Here is a 26,394-nt window from a genome sequence, read left to right as displayed (position 1 = left end):
GGGGGGGATGATGAGGGCTGTGAGGGGAGGGACGTAAGAATGGGTCGACTGGGCTTATATTCACTGGAATTTAGAATGAGAGGGGATCTTATAGAAACATTAAAAATTCTTAAGGGTTTGGAGAGGCTAGATGCAGGAAAAATGTTCCCGAAGTTGGGAGAGTCCAGAACCAGCGGTCACAGATTAAGAATAAGGGGTAGGCCATTTAGGACTGAGATGAGGAAAACCTTTTTCACCCAGAGAGTTGTGAATCTGTGGAATTTTCTGCCACAGAAGGCAGTGGAGGCCAATTCACTGGATGTTTTCAAGAGAGAGTTAGATATAACTCTTTGGGCTAACGGATCAAGGGATATAGGGAGAAAGCGGGAACGGGGGTACTGATGGGATGAGAGTCAAACTGATGATCAGCCATGATCATTTTGAATGGCAGTGCTGGCTCGTAGGGCCAAATGGCCTACTCCACCTATTTTCTATGTTTCTATATGAAATGCTGGGGGTTAGGAGAAATAGTGGCTTCAAGAGGGGGGTGGGTAGCAGGGCACAGTGGGTGCCATTACTGACGTTTCCTGTTGGAGGAGGGAAGCAGTAGGACCCAGGAGAGTCAAACCGCATGGTATTGGGCCGACAGTGTGGAGGCCCCTGACTTGGAACTCGGCCTTGATCTATTGTCACTGTTCTATTGACCTTCACAATGGACGTTTATCACTAGTGCACTTTGCTATTGCTCTGGTCAGCTATACCTCTGCTTACATGTAATTTCTAACACAGCCGATGTTCCACTGCCCACAATTACTGTTTGGAGCAGGAGGCCTTTTGTCTCCTCATTCCTCATCCTGCTTAATTCTCTTGCTCTCCTGGCCCAAGCTTCTACACATCCCTGGCATGCTGCTTGTTTCAGGGGTCAGTTCTCTCTCCCTGTTTCTGGCACGCCTCTCTCTCTCGCTCTTGGTCCCCTGTCCTCCCTCTTCTTTCCGCTCCCCTATCTCCCCTATCTCCCCCATTTTCTCTCTTTCCACCCCTTTATCATCTTTCTGGCTGTCCTCTTGTGAGTTTACGCACTGAATCTATCACCTGTGATTCTATTTGCATCTTGAATCAATCCAATTTGATTTTTCTCATTTCCGTGAAAAGCAGAAGTCTGAAGATCTGGACCCTTCCGATGATGATCAGGAGCATAGACAGTACAAAACAAGAACAGGCCTTATGGTCATGATGTCTGTGCTGAACATGATGAGAAATTAAACTAATCTGTTCTACCTGCACATGATCCATACCCTCTATTCCCTATATATTTATGCACCCATCCAAAGAACTCTTAAAACACCACAATCATATCTGTTCCCCCCACATCTCTGGCAGCATGTTCTAGGCGCCTACCAATCTCCAAAGTTTAAAAAAAAAAAACCCTATATTTTCAATTTCTTAGATGAAGAACTATTAACAGTATTAGGCTGTTTGGTCCCTTGACGTTTCTTCAATGTTCCCAGACAGTATAAGTGTCCTGATCCAAAAAGTCACCTATCCTTGTTCTCCAGAGATGCTGGCTGACCTGATGAGTTACTCCAGCACTTTGTGCCTTCTTCGCTTAAATCATGGCTGATTCCAAACTTTCCTGTGCTTTCAAGCATAACAATGTAACTCTCAGTTCAAAATATCTGTCAAGCTCAGTTTTAAATATACTCAATAACAGAATATACATGGCTCTCTGAAGTGCAACATTCCAGAGATGCATAGCCTCCCTCCTTTACTTTCCATACTTGTGATCTTTCTTGATGTGTTGAAAAGCAAAATAACCACTGCTCTGATAAGGCTTTTGCAGTTATTGAGATACTGAGCATCTTATGGTGATTAATGAGAGTGATTGTCCTTTGTTCCAAGTGGAAGTGTTGTTTCCTGAATTTTGTGCTGCCTTCTTCAACGATCAACTGGAGATTTCAACAGTGAGAGTGCCTGATCATGTGTTCGTAAGTTATAGCAGAATTAGGCCATTTGGCCCATCAAGTCCACTCTGCCATGCAATCATGGCTGATCTATCCCCCCTTAATCCCATTCTCCTGTCTTTTCCCCATAACCCCAGACATCCGTACCAATCAAGAATCTGTCAATCTCCTTAAAAAATATACATTGACTTGGCCTCCACAGCCTTCTGTGGCCATGAATTCCACAGATTCACCACCGAAAAAAAATCCTCCTCATCTCCTTTCTCGGTACAACCTTTTATTCTGAGGCTATGGGCTCTGGTCCTGAATTTTGTGCTGCCTTCTTCAACGAGCAACTGGAGATTTCAACAGTGAGAGTGCCTGAACTAGTGGAAACATCCTCTCCACATCCACTCTATCCAGGCCTTTCACTATTTGGTGAGTTACAATGAGGTCCCCCCTCACCCTTCTAAACTCCAGCGAGTCCAGGCCCAGCGCCATCACACGATCATCATATGTTAACGCAATCATTCCTGGGATCATTCCCTTCTGGACCTCTGCAACACCAGCACATCCATCCTCGCATATGGGGCCCAAAACTGTTCACAATACTCCAAATGCATTCTGACCAGTGCCTTATAAAGCCTTTGCCTTATATCCCTTTTTGTAGTCTAGCCCTCTTGAAATAAATGCTGTGTGAATGACTGTGCTCCGATCCTGGAAGATTTCTTTCTGGGGTCATTGTTACAGATGGAAGCCCAGCAGTAATTCAACATGGATCAGTAGCGGTACAGGTGTACTGGAGAATTAGCTGTTAGTTGTACTTAGTACTACACATTTGCTTTTTCTTTTTACAGTAGAACTGAATTTAATGTAACCAACAACTCTGCACAATTTTTGTCCTTTTGTATATATATAAATATATATATATATAAATATATATAGAAATATATATATATATTTATATATATAGAATTTACAACTGAATTTATTTTCACATTACTTTCAAATATTCCAGATTCCAGACATATAATTACATTCCCATGAAAAAAAAATGTTCTTCTATCCTCTCTGTTTTCCCAATTGTCTTAAATCTGTGTTCTCTGATTTCCAACTCTTCTGCCAGTAGAAACAATTTCTCCCTTTCTCCCCTGTCAAAACCCTTCATAATTTTGCAATAATATCTTGAGCTATCACTGTAATTATGTATTGTCTGGGCTCTGTATATCCCACTTTGTCTCTCAATTATCAGGTTGTCCATATTGTCAGCAGTAATTATATTTATGGCATTTGTAAATGTCGTTGTAGATAGAATTGGCGATTATTGTTAGTGCCGTGCTAACCACTGTGAATGGCCAATCCTTAACACTGAATGATTCATCAATCTGAGTGTTGGGCAGGTCAAATAGTGTCATCTGAATCATCTGGGCTGGAATGAAAATTGTTCCTTTTAATGCCAGCCCTGGTGCTGAATGGGCCACAGTAAAGCTGTGATGGCATTGTTTCACTGGAGGAAGTATTAAACCAAGAAGGAGCACTTTTACCACAGAGATTCAGAATGTCCTTGCAAATTTAGCATGTAATCCATCCAGTTATATGCATAGGTTAAGCTTGGACTCAGGGCTGTTTTGCAGGGTTCAAGTAAGATTCAAAATGTTTTAATGAAAGATAAATTAAGGTATGTGAGATTTTATTTGCACCTCGAGCACTCCCATAAGTTATTTTCAGTTCTGTTGCATCTCATAAATTGTTAATTAATTCCTTAGTATTGTCCTTTGTCTTCCTTTTAGAATACTTTTCCATTGAGGACACAAGATCTTTTGCTTCAGTGTGATGAGATAAATTGATTAAAAGTTCTGATTAATACAGTATTATGAAGAATCAAAATACAGTGACATGAAACAACTTGGTCAAGGCTTCAGCTCCACATGCATTGTGTGGTACCATCTACTTATTTTGACCATGCGTGCAATGATGTCCTGCTTTTGTTGAGCACTCTAAACTCCTAATTTATTTTTATATTTGCCTTTTTAATTTAAACTTCCCCATTTTTACATACACAATCAGATAAAACCATGCATTGGAGTTCTTTGTAATGATTTTCTATTGGTATAGGAAATGTTTTGAGGGATATGGGCCAAACGCGGGCAAATGGAACTAGCTCGGTTCGGTATGGATGAGTTGGGACGAAGGGCCTGTTTCTGTGTTGTGTGACCCTAGGACTATGACTCTGTTGGTTTAAAATGATGCACCAGAGAAAGTGATCTTCCTATTGACTGGCCATGACGCCCAGTATTAGATTAGTTTATTGCCATATGCACCAGAAATATGCAATGAAATATTTTGTTGACATGATGCTCGTGTCATGTATGACGTGTATATTATTTTGGTAATACATGGTAATTAAATGAACAATCAATACAACAGCAAATGCAAAACAATGGAGTGGTACAAATATTGTTGTGCAATCTGAAGTTGTGCAAAGAAAAGTAACGGGAAAAATAACCAATTCAGACAGCATCTGTGAAGAGAGAAGTATTATCAACAGCAAAAATATCACCAGCTTGAGAAGTACATAAATTACATTTGACTGTTTCTTGAAGGGAAAATTAAACAAATACTTTTTATATACAACAAGCACGATTATTAAATATTTGAGAATGGGGATCGGGTAGTGAGCTGGTCGGTATTCCGGGTGCTGCTTCCTCTCACCACTTTCTGCCCACCATAGATCCTTTTATCTTCACCAGCTTATTTCACAAAAAAATAAGAGCATGGTTGTGATTTGAAATTATTGAACTCTGTTCAGTCTAGAAGTCTGTAGTGTGCTTAATCGAAAGACAATCCAAGAACTTTCTTTGAGCAATGTAGTGCAAAGAAATTAAGTGTGTCCGTTGAACAGTAATTAAAATAATAAGCATTTAACACCCTGGGGTTATATTTATTGACATGGATTTATGTGTTACCTTTAAACATCTCGGGATGTTCTAATGCACTTGACCGCTCGTCAAATCATTTTGAGATTTGTATGACTTTATCTTGTACTAAATGTTATTCCCTTTATCATGTATTTGTACACTGTGGATGGATTACACTGGATTGTAATCATGGATTGTCTTTCCACTGACTGGTTAGCCAACAACAAAAGCGTTTCACTGTATACATGACAATAAATTAAACTTAACTAGATATCAGTGTTGAGGGAAATATGACAGTCAATTTGTGCACAAGATCCCACAAATAGCAATGTGATAAGATCATCTGTTTTAGAGAAGTTGAATGAAGGATACATTTTGGGTGAGGGTAAACACCTTAAATTTTCTAAGTGATTCTATGAGATCCTTTATGTCAACCTGAAGCAGTGCAGCAATACCATTGTTCTATAAAGTACTCGTCACACCTGGATTTAGTCTCATCAAATGATCCTGACTTCGGGTTTAGTTTTATTTATCGTCACGTGTACCGAGGTACAGTGAAAAATGTTTTTGTTGCATGCTATCCAGTCAGCGAAAAGACTATACAAACTTTCAATCAGTTTCTTTTACCCCAATTAAAATCAAGCCACCCACAGTGATACAGGATAACGGGAATAATGTTGAGTGCAAGATTAAGTCCAATATAGTCCAGTTAAAGATAGTCCAGGGGTGTCCAATCGGGTAGATGGAATGTCAGGACTGCTCTCCAGTTGGTGGTAGGATGGTTCAGTTGCCTGATAATAGCTGGGAAGAAACTATTCCCGAATGTGTAGATATGTGTTTTCACACTCTGTACCTCTTACCTCTTGCCTGAAGCCCTTCAAGCCAGCACTGCCATTCAATATGATCATGGCTGATGATCTGAAATCAGTACCCCGTTCCTGATTTTTCCCAATATCCTTTAATTCCTTTAGCCCTAAGAGCTAAATCTAACTCTCACTTGAAAACATCCAGTAGATTGGCCTCCACTGCCTTCTGTGGTAGAAAACTCCACAGATTCACACTCTTTTTCCTCATCTCAGTCCTAAATGGCCTACACCTTATTCTTAAACTGTGACCCCCTAGTTTTGGACTCCCCCAACATCGGGAACATTTTTCCTGCATCTAGCCTGTCCAATCCTTTAAGAATTTTATATGTTTCTATAAGATCCCCTCTCATCCTTCTAAATTCCAGTGAATACAAGCCCAGTCGATCCATTCTTTCTGCATGTGTCAGTCCCGCCATCCCGGGAATTAATCTGGTGAACCTACGCTACACTCCCTCAATAGCAATAATATCCTTCCTCAAATTAGGAGACCAAAATTGCACATAATACTCCAGGTGCAGACTCATCAGGCCCTGTGCAACTGCAGTAGGACCTCCTTGCTCCAAAACTCACATCCTCTCGCACTGAAGGCCAACATGCAATTAGCTTTCTTCACTGCCTGCTGTACCTGCATGCTTACTTTCAGTGACTGATGTACAAGCACACCCAGGTCTCGTTGCACCTCCCCTTTTCCTAATCTGAAACCATTCAGATAATAATCTGCCTTCCTGTTCTTGCCATCAAAGTGGATAACCTCACATTTATCCACATTATATACTGCATCTGCCCACTCACCCAACCTATCCAAGTCACCTTGTAGCCTCATAGCATCCTCATCGTAGCTCACACTGCCACCCAGCTTTGTGTCATCTGCAAACCTGGAGATGTCACATGTAATTCCCCCCGTCTAAATCGTTAACATATTTTGTAAATAAATGGGGTCCCAGCACCGAGCCTTGAGGCACCCCATTAGTCACTGCCTGCCATTCTGAGAAGGACCCGTTAATTCCTACTTTTTGCTTTTGTCTGGCAAGCAGTTCTCTATCCATGTCAATACCCTACCCCCAATACCATGTCCTCTAATTTTGCACACTAATCTCTTGTGTGGGACCTTGTCAAAGGCTTTTTGAAAGTCCAGATACACCACATCCACTGGCTCTCCCTGATCCATGCTACTTGTTACATCCTCAGAAAATTCCAGATTAGTCAACCATGATTTCCCCTTCATAAATCCATGCTGATTTTGACTGATCCCGTCACTGCTTTCCAAATGCGCTGCAAAACATCTTTAACAATCGACTCAAGCATCTTCCCCACTACTTATGTAAGGTTAACTGGTCTATAATTCCCCATTTTCTCTCTCCTTCCTTTCTTAAAAAGTGGAGTTACATTGGCTACCCTCCAGTCACAGGAACTGATCCAGAGACGAGAGAACATTGAAAAATGATCACCAATGCATCCACAATTTCCAGGGCCACCTCCTTGAGTACTCTGAGATGCAGACCACCAAACCCTGGGGATTTATCTGCCTTCAGTCCCAACAGTTTACCGAACATCATTTCCCGACTAATGTGGATTCCCTTCAGTTCCTCCCTCCCACTAGATCCTCGGTCCTCTAGTATTTCTGGGAGATTGTTTACATATCTGTAAAAAAAGATTTTTACATATCTGAAGAAGCTTTTCGAGTTCATCCATGCAGTCTTTAAATCTTTTCTGTTGCATCTCCACCGTCAACCCTTTAAGCATAATTTGCCAGCCTATCCTAGCCAATTCCCATCTCATACGTCCAAAATCTCCTTTCTTTAAGTTCAGGACCCTAGTCTCTGAATTAACCATGTCATTCTCCATCCAAATGTAGAATTCCATCATGTTAGGGTAGATTAAAGTCACCCATGATAACTGCTGTACCTTTGCTACATGGATCCCTAATTCCTGCTTGATGCTATCCCCAACCTCCCTACTGCTGTCTGGTGGTCTGTATACAACTCCAACAAGCATTTTCTGCCCTTGGCTATTTTGCAGTTCTACCCATACCGATTCTACAGCATCCAAGCTAATGTCTCTCCTTGTTATTGCATTAATCTCCTCTTTAACCAGCAATGCCACCTCATATTCCTTTCTGTCTATCCTTCCTGAATATTGAATACCCCTACGTGTTTAGCTCCCAGCCTGGGTCACCCTCCTTAAGAGGGAGTGTCATTCTCCCCGTGTCCACGTGGGTTTTCTCCGGGTGCTCCCATTTCCTCGCACATTCCAAAGAAGTTTCCTGACTGTATCTCTAAAGTAGAGGGGACTGAGAAGTGAAGGGTATACATTTCTGTAAGATAGGAAAGACACTGTTGAGGCCCCTGTCATCTCGAGGTGGCAGGAGGTCCTTGGTTAAGGTAAAAGACATTGAAAGCAGTGGTGAAATGTGGCATTATCTGAGGAGAACAATGGAGATGGAGAAATCACTTTGTGATTCTCGCGAACGGGTTCCTGTCGCAGTTGGGTGGAAAGGATGTATGGGGGGAGAAAACGGATTGAAGGTTTGTTCTCACAGTGTAGATATGATCCTGACATTCTTCTTTTCCACTTAAACTGAAGTATCCTATAACCTCAAAGTGGCATGTGTTGTATTCTGACAGCTGATGAGTGATTGTCAGTGAAGGGTAGAATGTTGAAGTTGGATGTTCTGCGTGGAATGCAGTAATTCAAGGTTAGGTGTTTTTGATCTCGGTATGAAATAGTGAGAATTAGGAATATACTGTCTGTTAGGCTGGTGGAAATACATTGAGCAGAAACCTTCAAAAGGGAGTTTGATAAATACTTGAAGAGATAGAAAGTTGCAATGAAACTAACTGGAATGGTCTCAGAAAGAGCTGCTGGGACTCAGGGGGTCAAATGTCTGCTTTAGTCTTAAGATCAACACTTGATAAGCCTAAGGATCTTTTCTTATTTAATTGACAATTATTTCCCCATTTAAATTTACAGGTAGAGAGAGATTTTGAACGAGAATATGGCAAGCTCCAACAGTAAGTACAATATTTAAAGCTGAGCACAAATTGATAAGATACAATCTTTATTTTTTGTTTTGTGTCAGCATAATGTTTGATTGTTAACATTATTTATTTGGTGCTTGCATTTCTTCTTCGGCAAGTCATGGGCATTTTTGATGATCGATCAGGTGTTGTTCATGGTACCTGTCACTGAATTTAGTTGATGACAACTCATCTTGACTGGTTGCATATTGACTGGTTGCATCATGACCTGGTTCGGCAACTCGAACGGCCAGGATCGAAGAAGATTGCAAAAAGTGGTGAACGCTGCCCGGTCCATCATGGGTACTGACGTCCCCACCATCCAAGGGATCTACAAGAGTCACTGCCTTAAAAAGGCAGCCAGCTTCATCAGAGACCCACTCCACCCTGGCCACTCTTTCATTTCACTCCTGCCGTTGGGAAGAAGGTATGGGAGCCCGAAAACTGTAACATCCAGGTTCAGGAGTAGCTTCTTGCCTATAACCATCAGGCTATTAAACACTACAACCTCCAAAATGGGCTCTGAACTATAAAGACTTGAGGACATTATTTTATATTTGTTGTTAATTATGGGTTTTACAGAGTACTAAGTTTACATATCTGTTGTGCCACTGCAATAAAGAATTTCATTCTTCCGTTTCGGGACATATGACAAAACGCTCTTGACACTTGATCTCCAATGGGTGCCACAGTTTGGTTTGCACCATGGCACTGAGCTTGGTTGACTCAGTTCCTGGTTGCATAGGCACCTAGCCCATTATGGACCGTATAAGAATGCCTCTTTTCAGGTCCATTCCGGGCAGTTCTGTGTCAGATAACTGGTTAAGAGTCAAGCGTGTTTTATTGTCATTGGTCCCAAAATGGAACAATAAAATTCTTACGTGCAACCGCACAACAGGTATGTAAACATAGTACTCAATAGATACTGTAATAAACAATAAGTTCAATTTAAAAAAAAAATGATGTAGTGCATAAATAAAAACTAAAAATCAAGGCCAAAGTGCCTAGTTTGGAGTTCAGTTGGAATTTGTAGTGTTCAATAGCTGATAGTTGGTGGAAAGAAACTGTTCATGAACCTAGACGTTGCACTTTTCAGGCTCCTCTACATTCTTCCCGATGACAGGAGTGAAATGAGAATGTGGCCACAGTAGTGTGGGTCCTTGACGATGCTGGCTGTCTTCAATGGTGGTGAGGTCAGTACCCATGATGGACCAGGCAGGGTTGGTAGTCAACACCAAAATGCTAGTCGTCTTGCTGTGTCAAGTCATCTGTTATGACTTGATATGGTAGCCTCAGCAACAAAGGATATTGTATTGTAAGATCTACAGATGCTGCATGAAATGGTGAGATCAAATGGTTGAACAGAGGCTAATGTAGCAGGTATGTTCCTGAGCAGCTTGCATGTTGCATTCTCCTTTCTATGTGGCTTACGTCTGGGAACCATGGAAGATGAGATGTTAGATTCCTATAACAATAGGCATTGTTGAATTGTGTAAAACACCTAATTTGTTAGATTGTGATGAAATATTTAACTCTTCTGAATTCTTCGTGGCAGCACAAATTACTATCCTTTTTTGATGTGAAATGTTAATATGAGACTCTTTCTGATTTTGTATTTAGGTTAGAAGATCAGATTAAGAAGCTTCACAAGGATATGAAGAAGAGTACTGAAGCAGATGTAGGTAGGTACATGTGCGGTACTGGATGAAATGAGGAGGTGTGGGCAGTGCGGAAAGATCACTTGTGAACTACCTGGAGACAAGGAGGCAAAGCACCATTCTTGTCACATTCACAAACTTAGTTCTCAGAATGGCCGGGGGAAAGCTCGAGGAAACAAGGGTAATGGGTTTAAAATCTACGATTGAGGATAGACAAATGCGAGATATGGTTGTATGGTCTTAGAATGCCTTTTCATGTGCTTCGGGACATGATTTACTTCCTTGCAGATAGAGTGTTAATGTCCCTGTAGGATAGAGTTGATGTGCAGGTAATCGTTGGTCGGTGCGGACTTGGTGGGACTTGGGGCCAGTTTCCACGCTGTTTCTCTAAACTAAACTAATCTAAATGAAGTATCAAATCTGATCATAGCCAGCTGCCATCCATACCAATGGAATGAACATCCAGGTAACTTGCCGTAGGGATTTTTCGAAGGACAAATGTTAGTTGGGACGCTGATTTAAACGTCCTTGCACTATTTAAAAATTGTGCTCAGGATCCTTTCTATCAACCAGAAGCTGGCACCTCGGATGGCTGTGGGAAGCCTGGATCTTGTGCTCAACTCTGGAATAGCCAACTCTCAAGAAACATATGGTTGAGGAAACATTGTGCTTACTCCCAGTGACGTTTGTGCCTGTTAGCTTGGTGCATCGTTCCTGATTCACTTAAAAAATCATTTTCTTAATGAAGGGGTAACATTTCCTATAAAAACATATGCCCATAGAGAAAGCCATCTAACAATAGAAATATTCACAATATGCACCCCTCATCATTGGCAAATAATTTTCTAGGAGACAGGTTATTTGCTCAATGCGAACCAATTTAAGACTTGATTATTGCAACTGAAACAAAAAGAGCAAATTAATAGTTTGTAGCCTATCAGAGAGAATGATTATTGTTGCATGAGCTAGTCAATTTACACAGTGAATACTGAGCCTTGAACTATCCACAATGACAGTGCAACATGAGTATATGATTACATATTGGAACTGAACAACAATTGCAGTGCACTAGAACCTCAAGAAGTGTTTTTGCTTACACAAGCTCTTGCACCCATTATACTTTAAAAATAACGTGAGAAATTTAGATGTATGTTATGTAATGTAGCTAAATGGTCACTGACAAAGAAAAAGTGAATATTGCATGACTCACGCTAAAGTGATAATTGACATTGCAAGCTGGATGTTGAGATTTTTTGTTAAAAAGCTGAATGATGGAAATAAAGCAACTCTAATGTATAACTTATCTTCAGAATTATGCAGGAAAATAACTGCAGATGCTGGTACAAATCGAAGGTATCACAAAATGCTATTATGTAACTGCCTTTGGAGAAAAGCATGATTTTTGTAAAAGGGAACTTGAAACACTTTGGATTGTACTGCCTACATTTCTATTTTATTTTTTTAACCTTCCATTTTGTATCCATTGAATCTAGTAAAACAGAAATACGTGCTTTTTAAATCTGTCTTCTGTGACCTCAGGAAATCCCAAAGTATAGAAAATCATGAGAGGAATAGATTGGGTAAACACACAGAGTCTCTTGCCCAGAGTAGGGGAATCAAGAACCATAGGTTTAAGGTGAGGGGGGGAAAGATTTAATAGGAACCTGAAGGGTTTTACACAAAGAGTGCTGGATATATGGAACAAGCTGCTGGAAGAGGTAGTTGAGTCAAGTCAAGTCAATTTTATTTGTATAGCACATTTAAAAACAACCCACGTTGACCAAAGTGCTGTACATCTGATTAGGTACTAAGGAAAAAAATGAAACATACAGTAGCACGCAAACAGTTCACAGCGCCTCCTCAATGAGCCTCAAACGCTAGGGAGTAGAAATAGGTTTTGAGCCTGGACTTAAAGGAGTCGATGGAGGGGGCAGTTCTGATGGGGAGAGAGATGCTGTTCCACAGTCCAGGAGCTGCAACCGCAAAAGCGCGGTCACCCCTGAGCTTAAGCCTAGACCGCGGGATAGTTAAGGCAGGTGTTAGCGCAACGTTTAAGAAACATTAACACAGGTACATGAATAGGATAGGTTTGGAGGGATATGGGACAAACGCAGGCAGGTAAGACCAGTGTAGATGGGACATGTTGGTCGGTGAGGGCAAGTTGGGCCCACGCTGTGAGACTCTATGAACTGTAACTATATAGCCATTGAAATTTGAAGAGCTGTTGCAGTCTGCAGTAGAAAATATAATGCCTATTTTATTCACCTTTGAAGTAAAAGGAAGAAGTTGCATATTAATTGCATCACTGGCTTCTGCATTCCAAAGACTTTGCAGCCGGAGAAGAAAAATGCAGTCATTCTTGTGGGAATGGAAGTGTCAAATTTGAGTATAGCCAACTCGCATCTACAGCAATGAAATGGACATCCAGGTAACCAAATTCCCATAAGCAGCAATAAGATAATACAGTCATACAGCGTGGAAACAGGCCCAACCTCTGAAGAAAGGTCTCGACCCGAAACATCACCCATTCCTTCTCTACAGAGATGCTGCCTGTCCCGCTGAGTTACTCCAGCATTTTGTGTCTACCTACAGTTTTAATGGTGGCTTTAAAACAGGCCTATTGACTGTTGGAGGCGTATCAGTATTGGTAATTTACAGTCTCTGGGGAAAAAAAAGTCTACTTTGCACTCATGATTATTTTTAATTGGCAATTAATTCATTTTAAGCAAGGACTGTAACATTCTTCTCCACAGCAATGTCAAAATCCGCAGTGAAAATTTCATCAGATCTGTTGGCCAACCCTTTGTGTGATCAAGACCAAACATTCATGGAGACAGTGACTGCTTTGGACACTGCAATGCGCAGAATGGACGCCTTCAATCAGGAGAAGGTGTGTACATTTTTTTTTTTGCTTTAAGGTAGGATATTATTTAAATGATGAAGTAACAGATTATACCATCACTATCGTGCGGAGTGAAAATCAAATGTGATGGTGTTGGATTGGCAACCAGAAGTTGATAATACTCCTTGAGTAATTTGGGAAATCCAAAACTGGGCAATCAATGAGTTTGTACAGATGAAAATTATCGTCATTGTACAAGTGACTCATCAATAGCTTAACTACATGTAACTTGAGTCGAACAAGAGGTGAATTTTAATGCCCCGTGAAGCAGCCATGCACTCTGATTATGAAAAAAATGATGGGAGTTTTGAGCTGCCCACCACTTTCTTCAGAGAAGACTGCACGTTCCAGCCCAGATACCTGAGCAATTAATTGAGATGGCACTCCACTGCAGTACTGAAGAACTACTGCTCTGTCAGATGTACCCGTTTAGTGAAGAGATCCTAAACCACAGGGCAGTCTGCCCCCTCACACAGTGGCAGCGAATGGTGACACGTGACTTTGTTCTAACCATCGCCTCCATCCTGAGAATAAATTTAGATTATCTCCTCTACTTTACCACTTAAATAATACCACATTGATTCTCAGGAGATCACACCTTCCCTAACCAACAAAGGACCTACCAGGCACCGCCTTACCTGCAGTCATTTTGGCTGGCTCTGATTGGTCCGGGGTCTTTCCTCACCTCCATTTCCCTCTCCCCACCCCCACCCCCCCCTACCCTCCTGCCCCTACATTCAGTCTGAAGAAGGGTCCCGGCCCAAAACGTCATCCATCCTCTTTCTTCAGATATGCTGCCTGATCTGTTGAGTTACTCCAGCACTCTGTGTCTATCTTTGGCATATGCCAGCATCTGCAGTTCCATATCTTGCTTCTCCTTTCCTTAGCCACCTATTGTCAAGGCCTTGAGTATTGCCATGGTCTCCGATTCCATTGTTAACTCGGTAGAATATTGCGTGGCTTCAGAGTCCTTGCCTTTTTTTTGCATTAATATGTTTGTTCTGTGCCATCTTGTGACATTCTTTATTTAATATTCTATATTTTCATAATTATAAACTCCTTTATTACAATCCCCTTTGTGTCACAGTTCATGTCTTTTGAGTTGTGTTTCTTCATTCCAAGCAGTAGATTGGGCTATTGTGTCTCTGTTTGCCAACATCTTTCTTACAGTGCGGAACCCCATGGAGAGAGACATTGGAGATGTCCTTGGTTTTGGGTAGGGGGACACTGGTAGGAGAGTTGGCTACCATTAGACTCACCATAAGATTAGCAAGAAAAGGCAAAGATAATCAGATAAGAATCCTTTGATATAACAAGTTGATTGATTAAAAAATCAAAACTTCCTGAACAGGTAATGGAAATGGATTTATTTCAACTTTCAAAGTGAAATTGGATAACTAAGGAAGAGTTGCAGGCCAGAGTGTGCAATGGAACAAGAATGCTTTGCATGCCTAGTCAAAGAACTGGTTGAGACAACAGCATGCTGAATGCCACCTCTGGTGTAAGATTCCATGGTGTAATCCATAGCTTTTGAGAGGCATTTTATTAATAATATGGAAAGAATGACATTTTAGTTGCATGCCGAGCAATGGCAAAATCTATTCCCCACCCCCCCATTCCAACATAAGTAGAGATATCTAGTATCTGCATTTGTCTATCAATTAAAGGCTTTCATTTCTGTTGAAAAGATGTTAGATGTGAGTCCCTGAACGTAATGGAGTCATATAGAACTTGTGAAAATTAGAAATTAACAATTGAACCCTGTGTAAATTGAATGAAAATTACTTGCATCCTAGAACAGTGGAACTGCTCACAGGCTTTTGTTATCTTCGTTTTTGCATGCAGCCTTCGCTCTTAACTTATACTTCCTTTCAGTGCTCAGCATATTTATGCAAAATGTTTCTTTATCAGGTCAATCAGATTCAGAAAACAACCATTGAACCCTTGAAAAAGTAAGTTCAAAATCTTTGACTGTAAGTTCTTGTTGGAATATTGACCTCTGTGTGGCATATTTGTTTGAAAGAAGGGATTGATGTATGTATTCAATAGTGGCAATGAAAGTATTGTCTGTTTTTCCTATTAATGCTGCAGCTAAACCAGTCTTTAAGTTAAATCGGAAATTGAGGCCAAAGAACTTGACAAATGAGCAAATCCAATTGGCGATACACAGAGGAGGCCATTCAATCCAACGGGTTTGTGCTGAATGTAGAGAAATTCAGCAACTATTCAGTGTTCTTTCTCCACAGCCCTCTGCATATTTACCTTCACATATTTATTCAGTTCCTTTCTAAAAAGTATAATTGAGTCTGCCATCAACACAGTTTAAGGATCACCTTCCGGATCATACTGCATAAAATTAAGGTTTTCCTTTCATTTTCCCTGAACCTCCTGCTTATTTAATCTGTATCCCCCACCTGTTTTTTAACCCTTCCATCAAGCAAACAATGTGCTCTATTTCCTTATCTAACCCTGTCAAGATTTTGTACACTTTGATTAAATAAATGTATTTTACAATCTATGCTCCATGGAGAAAAATCCTTGCTTTCCTACTCTGTCTTTACCAGTAAAATCCCCCAGTTCTGGAGTTGTTCCCTTTCCAACAGTTCCTACATCCTACTTGCCTGCAGATCCTTCAAACACGTAGTGGCCGGAATTTAGCTCTATGTTCTGATTGTGGCCAAACCAGTGTTATATAAAGATCAACCATAATCTCTTTATTTCCTCTTTCTGCATCTGAATAGGTTCAAGGAACGTTCAGACTTGAACATCACAATGTTAGTCCCTTCACACAGAATCATTAGTTGGACTTTTGGGATTGCAAAAAGACCTTGGGGAGTAGATGAGGGGGTAGATTGAGAAGTTTCTGGGAGATGAATCAGCCACTGAGCGAGAGTCACAAGCCAAGCAAATCTGAGTCACAAGGCCCACTGAATCGCAAAGTAAAAAAACTATTCAACAGCACAGCCATTGCAGCAAATGTTTCCCAGCTGTGGAGGTGACTTTAAATTCATGACAGTGAATCCCATCCTTTCCATCTCCCATTATTCCCTAATTTTATCCATGACCAGTTTGATTCTACGTGGTGATTTTGCCAGTTGTATTAAATAGGCCTTCCAAGAGAAGCAGGTGTGGATTACCAGTTGAGGGCAACTCAGATACTTGAACATTCTGTTCAATTATTAGCCCATGCATTTATCATTTTGTAAAGAAACAAAGATTTTTGTAAAAGTATCAACAGATAATTTGGGAACGGAATCAAAACTTTTATATAAAGGCCTGAATTATTCTTTTGTTTGAGCCCCCAGGGACTTTCTGTTCCACTCAATGAATTACTGATTCTACTCTTGATTGAGTGCCGCTCTTTTTTTAGCCTGCTGCCTAAGGATCTGTGGGATAGATACAGTAGAATAATATCCTGGAGTCCAGTAGAAATCTGTTTTGGAAGCCAATCGCATGCAGTTCTGCAAGCTGGTTCACATTGATTTGAATTGACTAGATAACCATTTCCATCATCGGCGACTTTCAATTGTGGACACCATTCAAAAATGCCATCGTAATGCCTACCATTTTCATTTCACAAACAGAAGTTAGCCTTGACATAGGAATTAGGATATAATCAGCAATAACACGATGGAGTTAGGCTAAACAAGAATCTGAGAGATTCTGACCGACACACGCTCATGCAAACACACAGCCTCGCTCCCTGAAAACTATTTTTTCACTCCATGGCTTTCTTGCACACACACAATTGCAGGTTGGGACACTGCCGCCATCAACCTGCCAAGTAAAGGGAATTATACTTAAAGGAACATCTCATACCTGTGTTAGACCAACAGGCAACATGTTATTAATTACAACAGGCAACGTGTTATTAATCAAAGAATACCTCTGGGATAACCTTCTCGGACTTGAATAGGCAATTGAAGCTGATATTTAAGCGCAATGTTGAAGCAACGTTTTCTGACTGGAAGCCATGTTCTCAGGTGAGATAGACTGAGATTTAGTCTGTTTAAATGGATGCTGACGACCCTTTAGTTCTGATAGAATGGCTTTAGTTCTGGTCTCTCAATCACTTGGGTAATTCTGTAGTACTGCATTTAAGTTTCATAGATCGAAGTAAGTTACTAACTGTTGTTTAATGTATTTTTGAAGAAAATGTTAGCTGGTCTATAAATACAAATCTACATTTCATTATGAACTGTTCCATTTGTGTGAGTAAATAGAGAAATGAAAGATATATGGGATATTGATTTATTTTATAATTTCTGATTTTACAGTCAATAAAATAATTCCCAAGTTTAAAAAAAGAAAACAATGGAAATAGTCAGGAGATTAGGCAGTATCTGTGTTAACCTATTAAGTCAATGATTTTTCATCAGGATGAGGAAAAGTTGGAAATCAAACCGTTTAAAGTTGCAGAGAAAGGAAAGGGGTGATGGAAAAAGGGGAACGTCTCTGCAGTGGTGGAGACCGACAGAGTTTGGATGAGACAAATGGCAGGCATGCTGGTTGACAGAGAGTGTGGAAGGTTGACCTGACTTCAAGAGAGTAACTCGAAGAGATGTAACTGAGAGTGAATGAGAACAAGAGGAATAAAGTGCCAGAACTGAGTTAATGGAACACTGCGGTTGCTGAAACTCTGAAATAAAAAGGACTGCTGGAAGCACTCAGTAGATCAGGTAGCTGTGAATCTTGGGGAGGAGGCAGAAGTGGGCTGTGCATGTTTGGAGGAACTTCAGAGGAACTGAGGACTGTGAGACACTGGCCAGACGTTCACTGTTGGGGGCCATGCTCCAGAAGGAGAGATGAGAAGGTGCCAGAGAACTGGTGTTGAACTTCTGTGAGATAGGTCAGTTGCCAAACAACACCACAACCATGTCTCTTGTGTATCTCATATTTCTGACAACCACAGGGTTTTTTATGAGACTGTTCCAGGATATTTATTTTCTCCATTCTTGTTCAGTTCTCAATACATCGCCAGACAGACCAGCTGCGCGTGACTTGCCTTCATCACCTCTTAGCTAACGTTACACAAAATGTGTGTCCATTAATCTGGTACTGTCACAGACATTTACTTTTTACTCTTTTCTCTCCTTTCTCGGTCCAATTTCTAATTTTTGCTATTTCTGATGAAAGCTTTTCAAACGGAAATGTTAACCTTGTTTTTCTCCCCTGACTAAAGTATTTCCAGCATTTTTTATTTTTATATTAAATTTGCAGCATCTTGAGTTTTTTTGTTTTTCTCCAGTAATTTGAAAGTGTGGTCAAATACCGTAATTTCAAATAGTGACAGTGCACTTCATTGTTTTTTAATCTCTTTGGATGCCCAGTGATCTTGTTAAATGGCATAAAACTAGAAGTTTTTTCTTCTCTGATTTATTAGAAATAAAACCACATATATTTATTAATAGGACAAAATAATGACAATTGGAACAGTCCAAAATAAAATGAATATCTAATTCAAAGTGAAAATAATTGACAAGGATTATTAAATGGCCGTTCCAACTCAACTTGAATTTAGCTTCCATTGGTGAACCTGTAATACTGAGTATCAAAACGACACGCATGTTGTGAACACCAATAGCTTGCAGCAAGCATAGAGCCTGACATTTTATATGTCTTTTATAGACTCGAGAATGTTGGAAAGTGTTACAATGCCAAATTTATGCTAAAAATTATAGTTTAAATTTATTGATGTATTAAGATTATATGCAAGTAAGGAAACTTGGGAAATATAATAGTGTAGATAGATTTTAAACAAACAGAGTTTATCTTAAACACTTGGAAAATGCCTTCATCATGAGCATGTTTTCACAGTCCAATACACGTCTGTGGCGGATTCTGCCTTTTATTAGCTTACTGGAGTGTTTGTACCTGGATGAGTTAATGTGCTTGCCTTCCCTGTAGACCTTGCATGTTGCCTTAGAAACATATGTACCGGGTCAGAATAATAGCTATCTTGCATACAAAGCCAGCATTAGATCTCAATATAAGAAGCTTTTGATCGGGTCAATTCAAAGAGATAATGGTGAATCACACACAAAGGATTGCTGTTAAAACAGCTGACATAGCTATTGTTTAATTAATTTCTTGATGAGGGTTGAACACTTAGTCAAGGGTTTTGTACTGCTTCTTATTTACAGATTTCCCACCTCTCATAGCTGAAACCCAGTCATAAAGAAAAAGAAAATCAAAATTATTCTCGGGGTGCTTGTGCAGGGAGCACTAAGTTAGTTCATATGTTTGATTGCCCGGTGAAGAGTTTTTAAGGCATCAAGTGGATAAAATAAACCAACTACAAATCGTTGCTCATGCCCCTCTCTTTCGTCTTCAGTTCAACAGCTCTCCAAGGTCTCGCTCGACTCCTTCACTTCTGTCCCTCTTTTACAATCCTGATTTTTATTGCAGCATTGGTGAACTTTTTCAATAACCCATAATTTGCCGTCAAAATAAATTTGAGTTTGATGGTGCTCAGCATTATATATTGTGAGGGTCAGATTCTTAAACGTACAAAGATTGATGGTGTGAGCTACATCTCTAGACCTTTAACTTTGGTAGACGGGCATTTTACTGATTGCCTCACCATTAATCCAATATAAAATAACATGAAAGTACTAGGGTTAGATGGTATACGCAAACTAATTGTGCGATTTAAAAAAAAAAAAATCTCATCTACATACAGGTGCTCTTTTAGTGATGTGATAAATACTAATTCATGCCACCCAATATCTCTGGCAGTGAAATTTGAAGACACAAAATGCTAGAGTAACTCAGCGGGTCAGGCAGCAACTCTGGAGAAAAGGAATAGGTGGCGTTTCGGGTCTGAGTCCTTCTTCTGAAGGGTCTGAAGAAGGGTTCCGACCCGAAATGTCACCTTCTTCCTTTTCTCCAGAGATGCTGCCTGACCTGCCGAGTTACTTCAGCAATTTGTCTATCTTCAGTATAAACCAGCATCTGCCGTTCCTTCATACACAGTGAAATTTGAAGCCTCTTTAGTCTGTAAATCTTCAGTCTAAATATTGAATGCTTTAAAAATTTACATTTCAGATCATTTTCTTTGTCCCTTTCCTTCCTATTTCTTTAAACCTTCTCTTAATCTAATCTTTATTTTGCTTTTTAGTATCTATCTTTTTGTATCTTAATTTCTGCTGAATTCATTTTTATCTTATAGTTCCGTCATATTGCTTGCACTGTCAATTTTAATGGGTTCAGTTAAAGAGGTGTGAAGTTGCTGCTTATTCTGCTCACTTGTGCCCGAGATGCCCAGTTTATTTTTGTACAAAATTTTAAGTTTGCACCTCTGCCAACTTGTCTTTAAGGAAAATTAGAAACTAACTTTCAGGTATCTTTAGTGGATCGCAGATGTTATTCTATGCATTTTTGTAGCTTGGCCAGTTTTGTATGGTCACATCTTAGGTTTTTTACGCAGTTGAATGCTGCAGAATCCTCATCTGTCACAGGTGATTCTAGATTATTTTTAAATAAATGCTGTATTATGTGCTTCATCACACCCTCTGTCCCAACCTAATGTTGATGGATGTTGGTAAGTTGTGAAGACTGCTGCATTAAGCACACATACAAATTTGGCAACTGTACACTCCAAAGTTTAATATTAAGTGTGTTCTATATTGCAGCTGTGACTTGAGAAGGTGCGCATTTGTATTTTGTGATTTTTAATTTTTTCAGTGTGTCCCAAAATGCTAATGACTTAAAACTGTAATTTTGGAGGGTAATATGTCAGACAGCACAGCAAGATCCTGCAAATAGTAATAGAAAAAAATGGGCAGCTAATTTGCTTTTGATTATATTTCTTCAGTGTAATGATGCTTGATTTATTGCTTCTGGACAAATTAATATAAGTATATAAAATTATGAGAGGGATCAATAGGATGGATAGTCGGTGTCTGGGGGGTAGAGGTTGAGAGGAGTACTGAGGGATACATTAAAACAAAACAATTGGTTGGTATTTGGAATGATCTGCTAAATGAGGTAGTGGAGGCAGGATCAGTAACAACATTTAGGAAGCTGGAGTAACTCAGCGGGACAGGCAGCATCTCTGGAGAGAAGGAATGAGTGACGTTTCGGGTTGAGACCCTTCAGACCCGAAATGCCACCCATTCCTTCTCTCCAGAGATGCTGCCTGTCCTGCTGAGTTACTCCAGCTTTTTGTGTCTATCTTCAGTTTAAACCAGCATCTGCAATGCCGCCTTAAACATTTTGGAAACATCTGGGCAGGTACGTGAAAGAGCAAGCATAGAGTGATATGGAATTAATGCATGCAAGTGGGATTAGCGTAGACGTGCATGATGGTAAGTATTGATGCAGTGGGCCGAAGGACCAGTTTCTATATTGTACAACTCCTTGACTTTATCATCAGAGTCGTTTCATGGTGATATAAATGGTGACAGGCATAGTAATGTGAACAATTTTAAGTTGTTCATATTTACCTTAGAGGTAAAAAAGGCAATGAATTGTCAAGCTGCAACAAAAATAGTAATACCAGCAAAGTGCCAAGAAGTCCAACAGAGGGAAATATAAACACATTCAACCTTTCATGAGTTAAGGAGACCAGAGTGAGTGAGAACAGATGACTGAAGAGAAAGCTTTGAAAGAATCTTAAAACGTTTACATCATGTTGCTGTTAGGTTTCAGTGTGAGTTTACAATATAAATGGAGACACGAGACTATAGATGCTGAAATCTTGAGCAAAAACAAACTCCTGGAGGATGTGCAAAAAAATAAACTGCTGGAGGATGAGCAACAAACAGAACTCTTCAGTCTGAAGAAGGACTCGACCCAAAACGTCATCTGTCCATTTCCCTTCACAGATCCTGTTTGACCTGCTGAGTTTCTCAAGCAGTTTGTTTTTCGGTAGATAAATATTTGGTGGCTGTAAAGCAAGGTGTTTTTAAGTTTTCAGGATCTGTGAAATAATTATTTCATCTTTGATTCTTGTGCGAATATTGGTTAAGTGAAGCCATTCAGGCAAAGAGCGCGGCACGGTAGCGCAGCGGTAGAGTTGCTGCTTTACAGCGAATGCAGCGCCGGAGACTCGGGTTCGATCCTGACTACGGGTGCTGTACTGTAAGGAGTTTGTACGTTCTCCCCGTGACCTGCGTGGGTTTTCTCCGAGATCTTCGGTTTCCTCCCACACTCCAAAGACGTACAGGTATGTAGGTTAATTGACTGGGTAAATGTAAAAAAAATTGTCCCTAGTGTGTGTAGGATAGCGTTAATGTGCGGGGATCACCGGGCGGTGCGGACTTGGTGGGCCGAAAAGGCCTGTTTCCGCGCTGTATATGAAATATGAAATAATATGAAATATGAAAATTTGTTCCAAAGCAAAGGAATTATAGTCATACTGGTACAGTATTTTGGTGGCAGGGTATAAAATGGCTAAATGTGTTATCAGTATTCCCTGATCCTATTTTCTTTCGCATCTAATTCTGTAAGGCCTTCGTAGAGGTTAAGCATCGCATACCATTCCTAAGCCACAAGGAATTATGTGATGCCAGAAACCTTTGTCACAACTTAAAAATGCAACATTCTAAATCACTTAGAATTAACGAGAAAGCACAAGGAAAAGACTAAGGTTGAAGTTATAGATTCATGTTGATCTATGTATGGTGACATTGTGTACAAATGGTAGAGAGCATGTGAACTTGAAGCAAGTTCTGTCTTTGACAGGCAGGTGGGCTCAGAGGCTTTGCTGCAGGAGCAGGTGAAAAATAAAAACAGGTAGTTTCTCCGTTTTATTGGGATTCTGTTGGAAGTTGTGTAGACCACAACATTTTGACCACAGTTTGACCAATATCCGAGCAATTTATTAAATCAGTCGAGGAAACCAAGGTAAGTTTCAGGTGCAAAACCTAAGTTTCAGCGTTTCAGGTGCAAAACCTTACTGCACTAAGTGGAAATCGGTGGAGATGGGGAAAGATGGCAGTAGTTTGTGAAACATGGGAACGTAAGAACGAGGAGCAGGTCATTCAGGTGCTGCTTCCATTCCATAAGCTTGTGACTAATCTTGAACATTAGATAGTTTCTCGCACTAACCCCTTATTCCTTGTTTCCCTTAACACCTGCAAGAAGTTAAAATGATGATCCAACTCTTAAATTCAGTACTTTTGATTCTGCCTTTCTTGGCTTTCTTGAGATCATGAAAGATTCCTTTGGTTTCATATTTTGTACAATGGTAAGCTGGGCTGGACTGTTAGCGTTCCAGGAACAAGCATTGTGTTCTTGCTCTGCAGCCCTGCATACAATATATGTTTTGTCTTGGAGGCACATTCGGGTAAGGAATTGCTCATGGTGGAAACAGAAAACTCATCCATATTCTGATGCCTTTCGATGTTAAAGAGCACAAGCTGATGGAAGCCATGGATTTCTGATCACAGACTGTTATGTTTGGACCATGTTTCGATCTATTGTCATAGTCTCCAACTTTATTACTGACATTGAGTGCCGCTTTTACTTTGTCCTGCTTTTACAATTCCAAAGTTGTGATAACATCATCGACAGCATTCCTGAGAATGTAGCAGTTAACTTGTAAAAATTAAAATGTCTGCTGCAGAGTCTGTTATTATTATGCTGTGCTTCGCAGTAGATGACAGACCCAGGGAAAAACTTCACTGAACAGCAGTTATATTCAAGAAAGTGGTTGTAACACTCCTGACTGTACCGTCCATTGAAACTAAGGATTTATTCAGTGGTCCATACTTATGAACGTAGCATAAATCTGTGTGGATCTCATATTTCTACAATTTTTCTTTCAAGGCGATTTATCTAGTGTGGTGGGAAAGTAAGGCATTTATCTATTTATAATTGTAGAGATTTACTGATTAGCACCTCATGCAAATCTTTCCTGTCTTTGGGGCGAGTGCTCTTTGCTCATTCATTGACTGTTAGATCATGCCTGTGGTTCAATGAATGGATTCAAATTTCCCTTTCATTAAGCCTTTAAAAAAAAAAATACTGCTAACACTGCCTTACATTTTAAACCATTTGGCTGAAGCAGACTGGTTTCCATTTCACTTCCTGGTGGGTGGATGGACGGACGTGTAGGTTCACATTGGGGAAGCAAGCATTCCTGAAGGCTGTTTAAATATCCGACGTTACTTCTTCTCTCTGTTGCATTCACTTGATTCATGGCTTGAATTGCACACCTGACAAACCGAGGAAGAATCCTTCCAGTGACGTTGACTGCGGAAGGCATGATGTCATCGTGCATTCTACAATCACGTTGTGCAGTTTAACATAATGGCTTTGCAAAAGCTCTCTGCATTCCTTCAACCTGAATAGCTCCGTGAATAATGGTTTATACAGTTGGCCGGTTTCTTCAACTTTCCAGATATCAGCTTGATTCTTTTCCAAGTAGTGTCATACCATTTAACCCTACAGTGGCTTTTTTCACTCACAAATCAAAGCCATGTATTTAAGGGGAAAAAAGTTTCCATTCTGAGGTTTTGGTGGCAGCAGTATTTTGTGGTTCTGCACATTTTCACAGCTGTGGGATAGTGTGTACTCAATGCAAGACATGAATGATAGGAACAAAATGTATTAAATTGGCACGAAAAGGTGCAGAGGATACGATAAAAGCAATCAATCTAATTGAACCTACTGGTCTTGATGAGAAAAATATGTTTCACTCCTCACTTTTGTATAATTTTATTAACGTATGTTTATGTTTGCGAGGTTTATACAAAAAACTGCAGGTGCTGGTATATACAAAAAGAAACGGTGCTGGAGTAACTCAGCGGGTTAGACAACATCTCTGGAGAATATGGAAAGGTGACATTTTCAGTCAGGACCCTTCTCCAGATTTTGAAGAAGTTAACGGCCCAAAATGTCACCTATCCAAGTTTTCCAGAGATGCTGCCTGACCCGCTGAGTTACTCCAGCACTGTGTCTGTCTTTGAAACTTAAATGGATCAGAGTCCAAAAAATAGTTTCAAGTATAGGTTGAGATCCAATCCCTACTGTGGCACAGCTGAGCAAAGTTGCAATGCCACTGGGGTGTGTTTGTGTTTGTGTTTTTCATCTTTCATGCCTCAGATGATTTGCGTCTCGTTCACTTCTATTGGTTCTGTGGTGGCTGAGTCAGTCTAGGCAGGATCTGCAACATCATCCACAGGCAATTTGAGTAGTTTACTGGCAGGAAATTCCCATTTCAATAAAGGATATTACCTTTCAACAAAATCTCCGTGAAGCATTTTCTTTGTCCTTCTGGAAATCCATTCTTGTGGCAAAGTTCGGGGGAGAGTTTCCGAGCGGTAAGTCGGGTGTTGGCGTGGTAGTGATTTGATTCCTCATTGGAGCTGGTTGACTGATATCAGAACCTTGCTACTGGGGATGGTGGTCTGAATGTGGACATTGGCTTTGTTTGCCCATCCTGCAAACTGCTTCAGAGGATTTAGCAGAGGTGTCATTGTTGAAATTTCTCCAGTGCCTTGAGGTGCTTTCAATGGGCTATCCACGATTTTAAAATGTACAAGTGGACGGGGATTTCTGCTACTTGGCAAACAGGCAGCTGGGTGCTGAGGTATGAATTCTTGGTGAAGACTATGCTTGTTGGGAGGTGCTCGTTAACATCGTGCTAGATTTTGGAGTGGACATAATGGAGAACGTGTCTGCTGTGAGGAATCTTGTCAACAATCACCGCCTTGGTAGAGAGGAATTACTTGATTGCGCAGTACTGGTACCAATAAAACCGCGGCACAAGTCACTAACCCGAGCAAAGAAATGGTGAAAAATTAATAAAAAGGATTTGTTTGAATGAAATTGATGCCTCAACCGTGGGCTTTTTCTTCATTCCACTTTATATTTCTGAGTGATATGGAAGCTTACCTTGTGACGATCCACATCCATTGTGTGACTGTGCGCTCTAATGTTCAATACAACTGGTTTGCTTAAGATTTTAAAAAATAGTTGAAGCTTGCTGCCTCAATCTCCACACTTCGCTGTGACAGCCTCTGATTTCTTTTCCTGCACCTTCGCTATTATCCGAGTCAGTGATGGTAAAACTGTCAGAAAGACGAATTTGGGCTTTGATCAGTGGCTCGGAAAGCCAGCAATCGCTTCATTTTGATATTTGGGGCTGCCTACAATTTTGAAATGA

At 40.3% G+C, this 26,394-nt stretch overlaps 1 protein-coding gene across 1 annotated transcript in view; it reads left to right on the top strand.

The window, feature by feature from the left end:
• The window catches only part of bin3 (bridging integrator 3), a 113,778-nt gene that overhangs the window by 20,629 nt on the left and 66,755 nt on the right, over positions 1-26,394 (top strand). The window contains exons 3-6 of the mRNA XM_078428905.1: positions 8,674-8,714; positions 10,341-10,402; positions 13,132-13,268; positions 15,192-15,232. Coding sequence (XP_078285031.1) covers positions 8,674-8,714; positions 10,341-10,402; positions 13,132-13,268; positions 15,192-15,232 — 281 coding nt within the window. The remainder of the gene's footprint in view (positions 1-8,673; positions 8,715-10,340; positions 10,403-13,131; positions 13,269-15,191; positions 15,233-26,394) is intronic.

This window comes from Rhinoraja longicauda, chromosome 36, assembly GCF_053455715.1.
Source record: "Rhinoraja longicauda isolate Sanriku21f chromosome 36, sRhiLon1.1, whole genome shotgun sequence".
Taxonomy (NCBI): Eukaryota; Metazoa; Chordata; class Chondrichthyes; order Rajiformes; family Arhynchobatidae; genus Rhinoraja; species Rhinoraja longicauda.
This window is presented reverse-complemented; position numbering and strand designations above follow the sequence as displayed.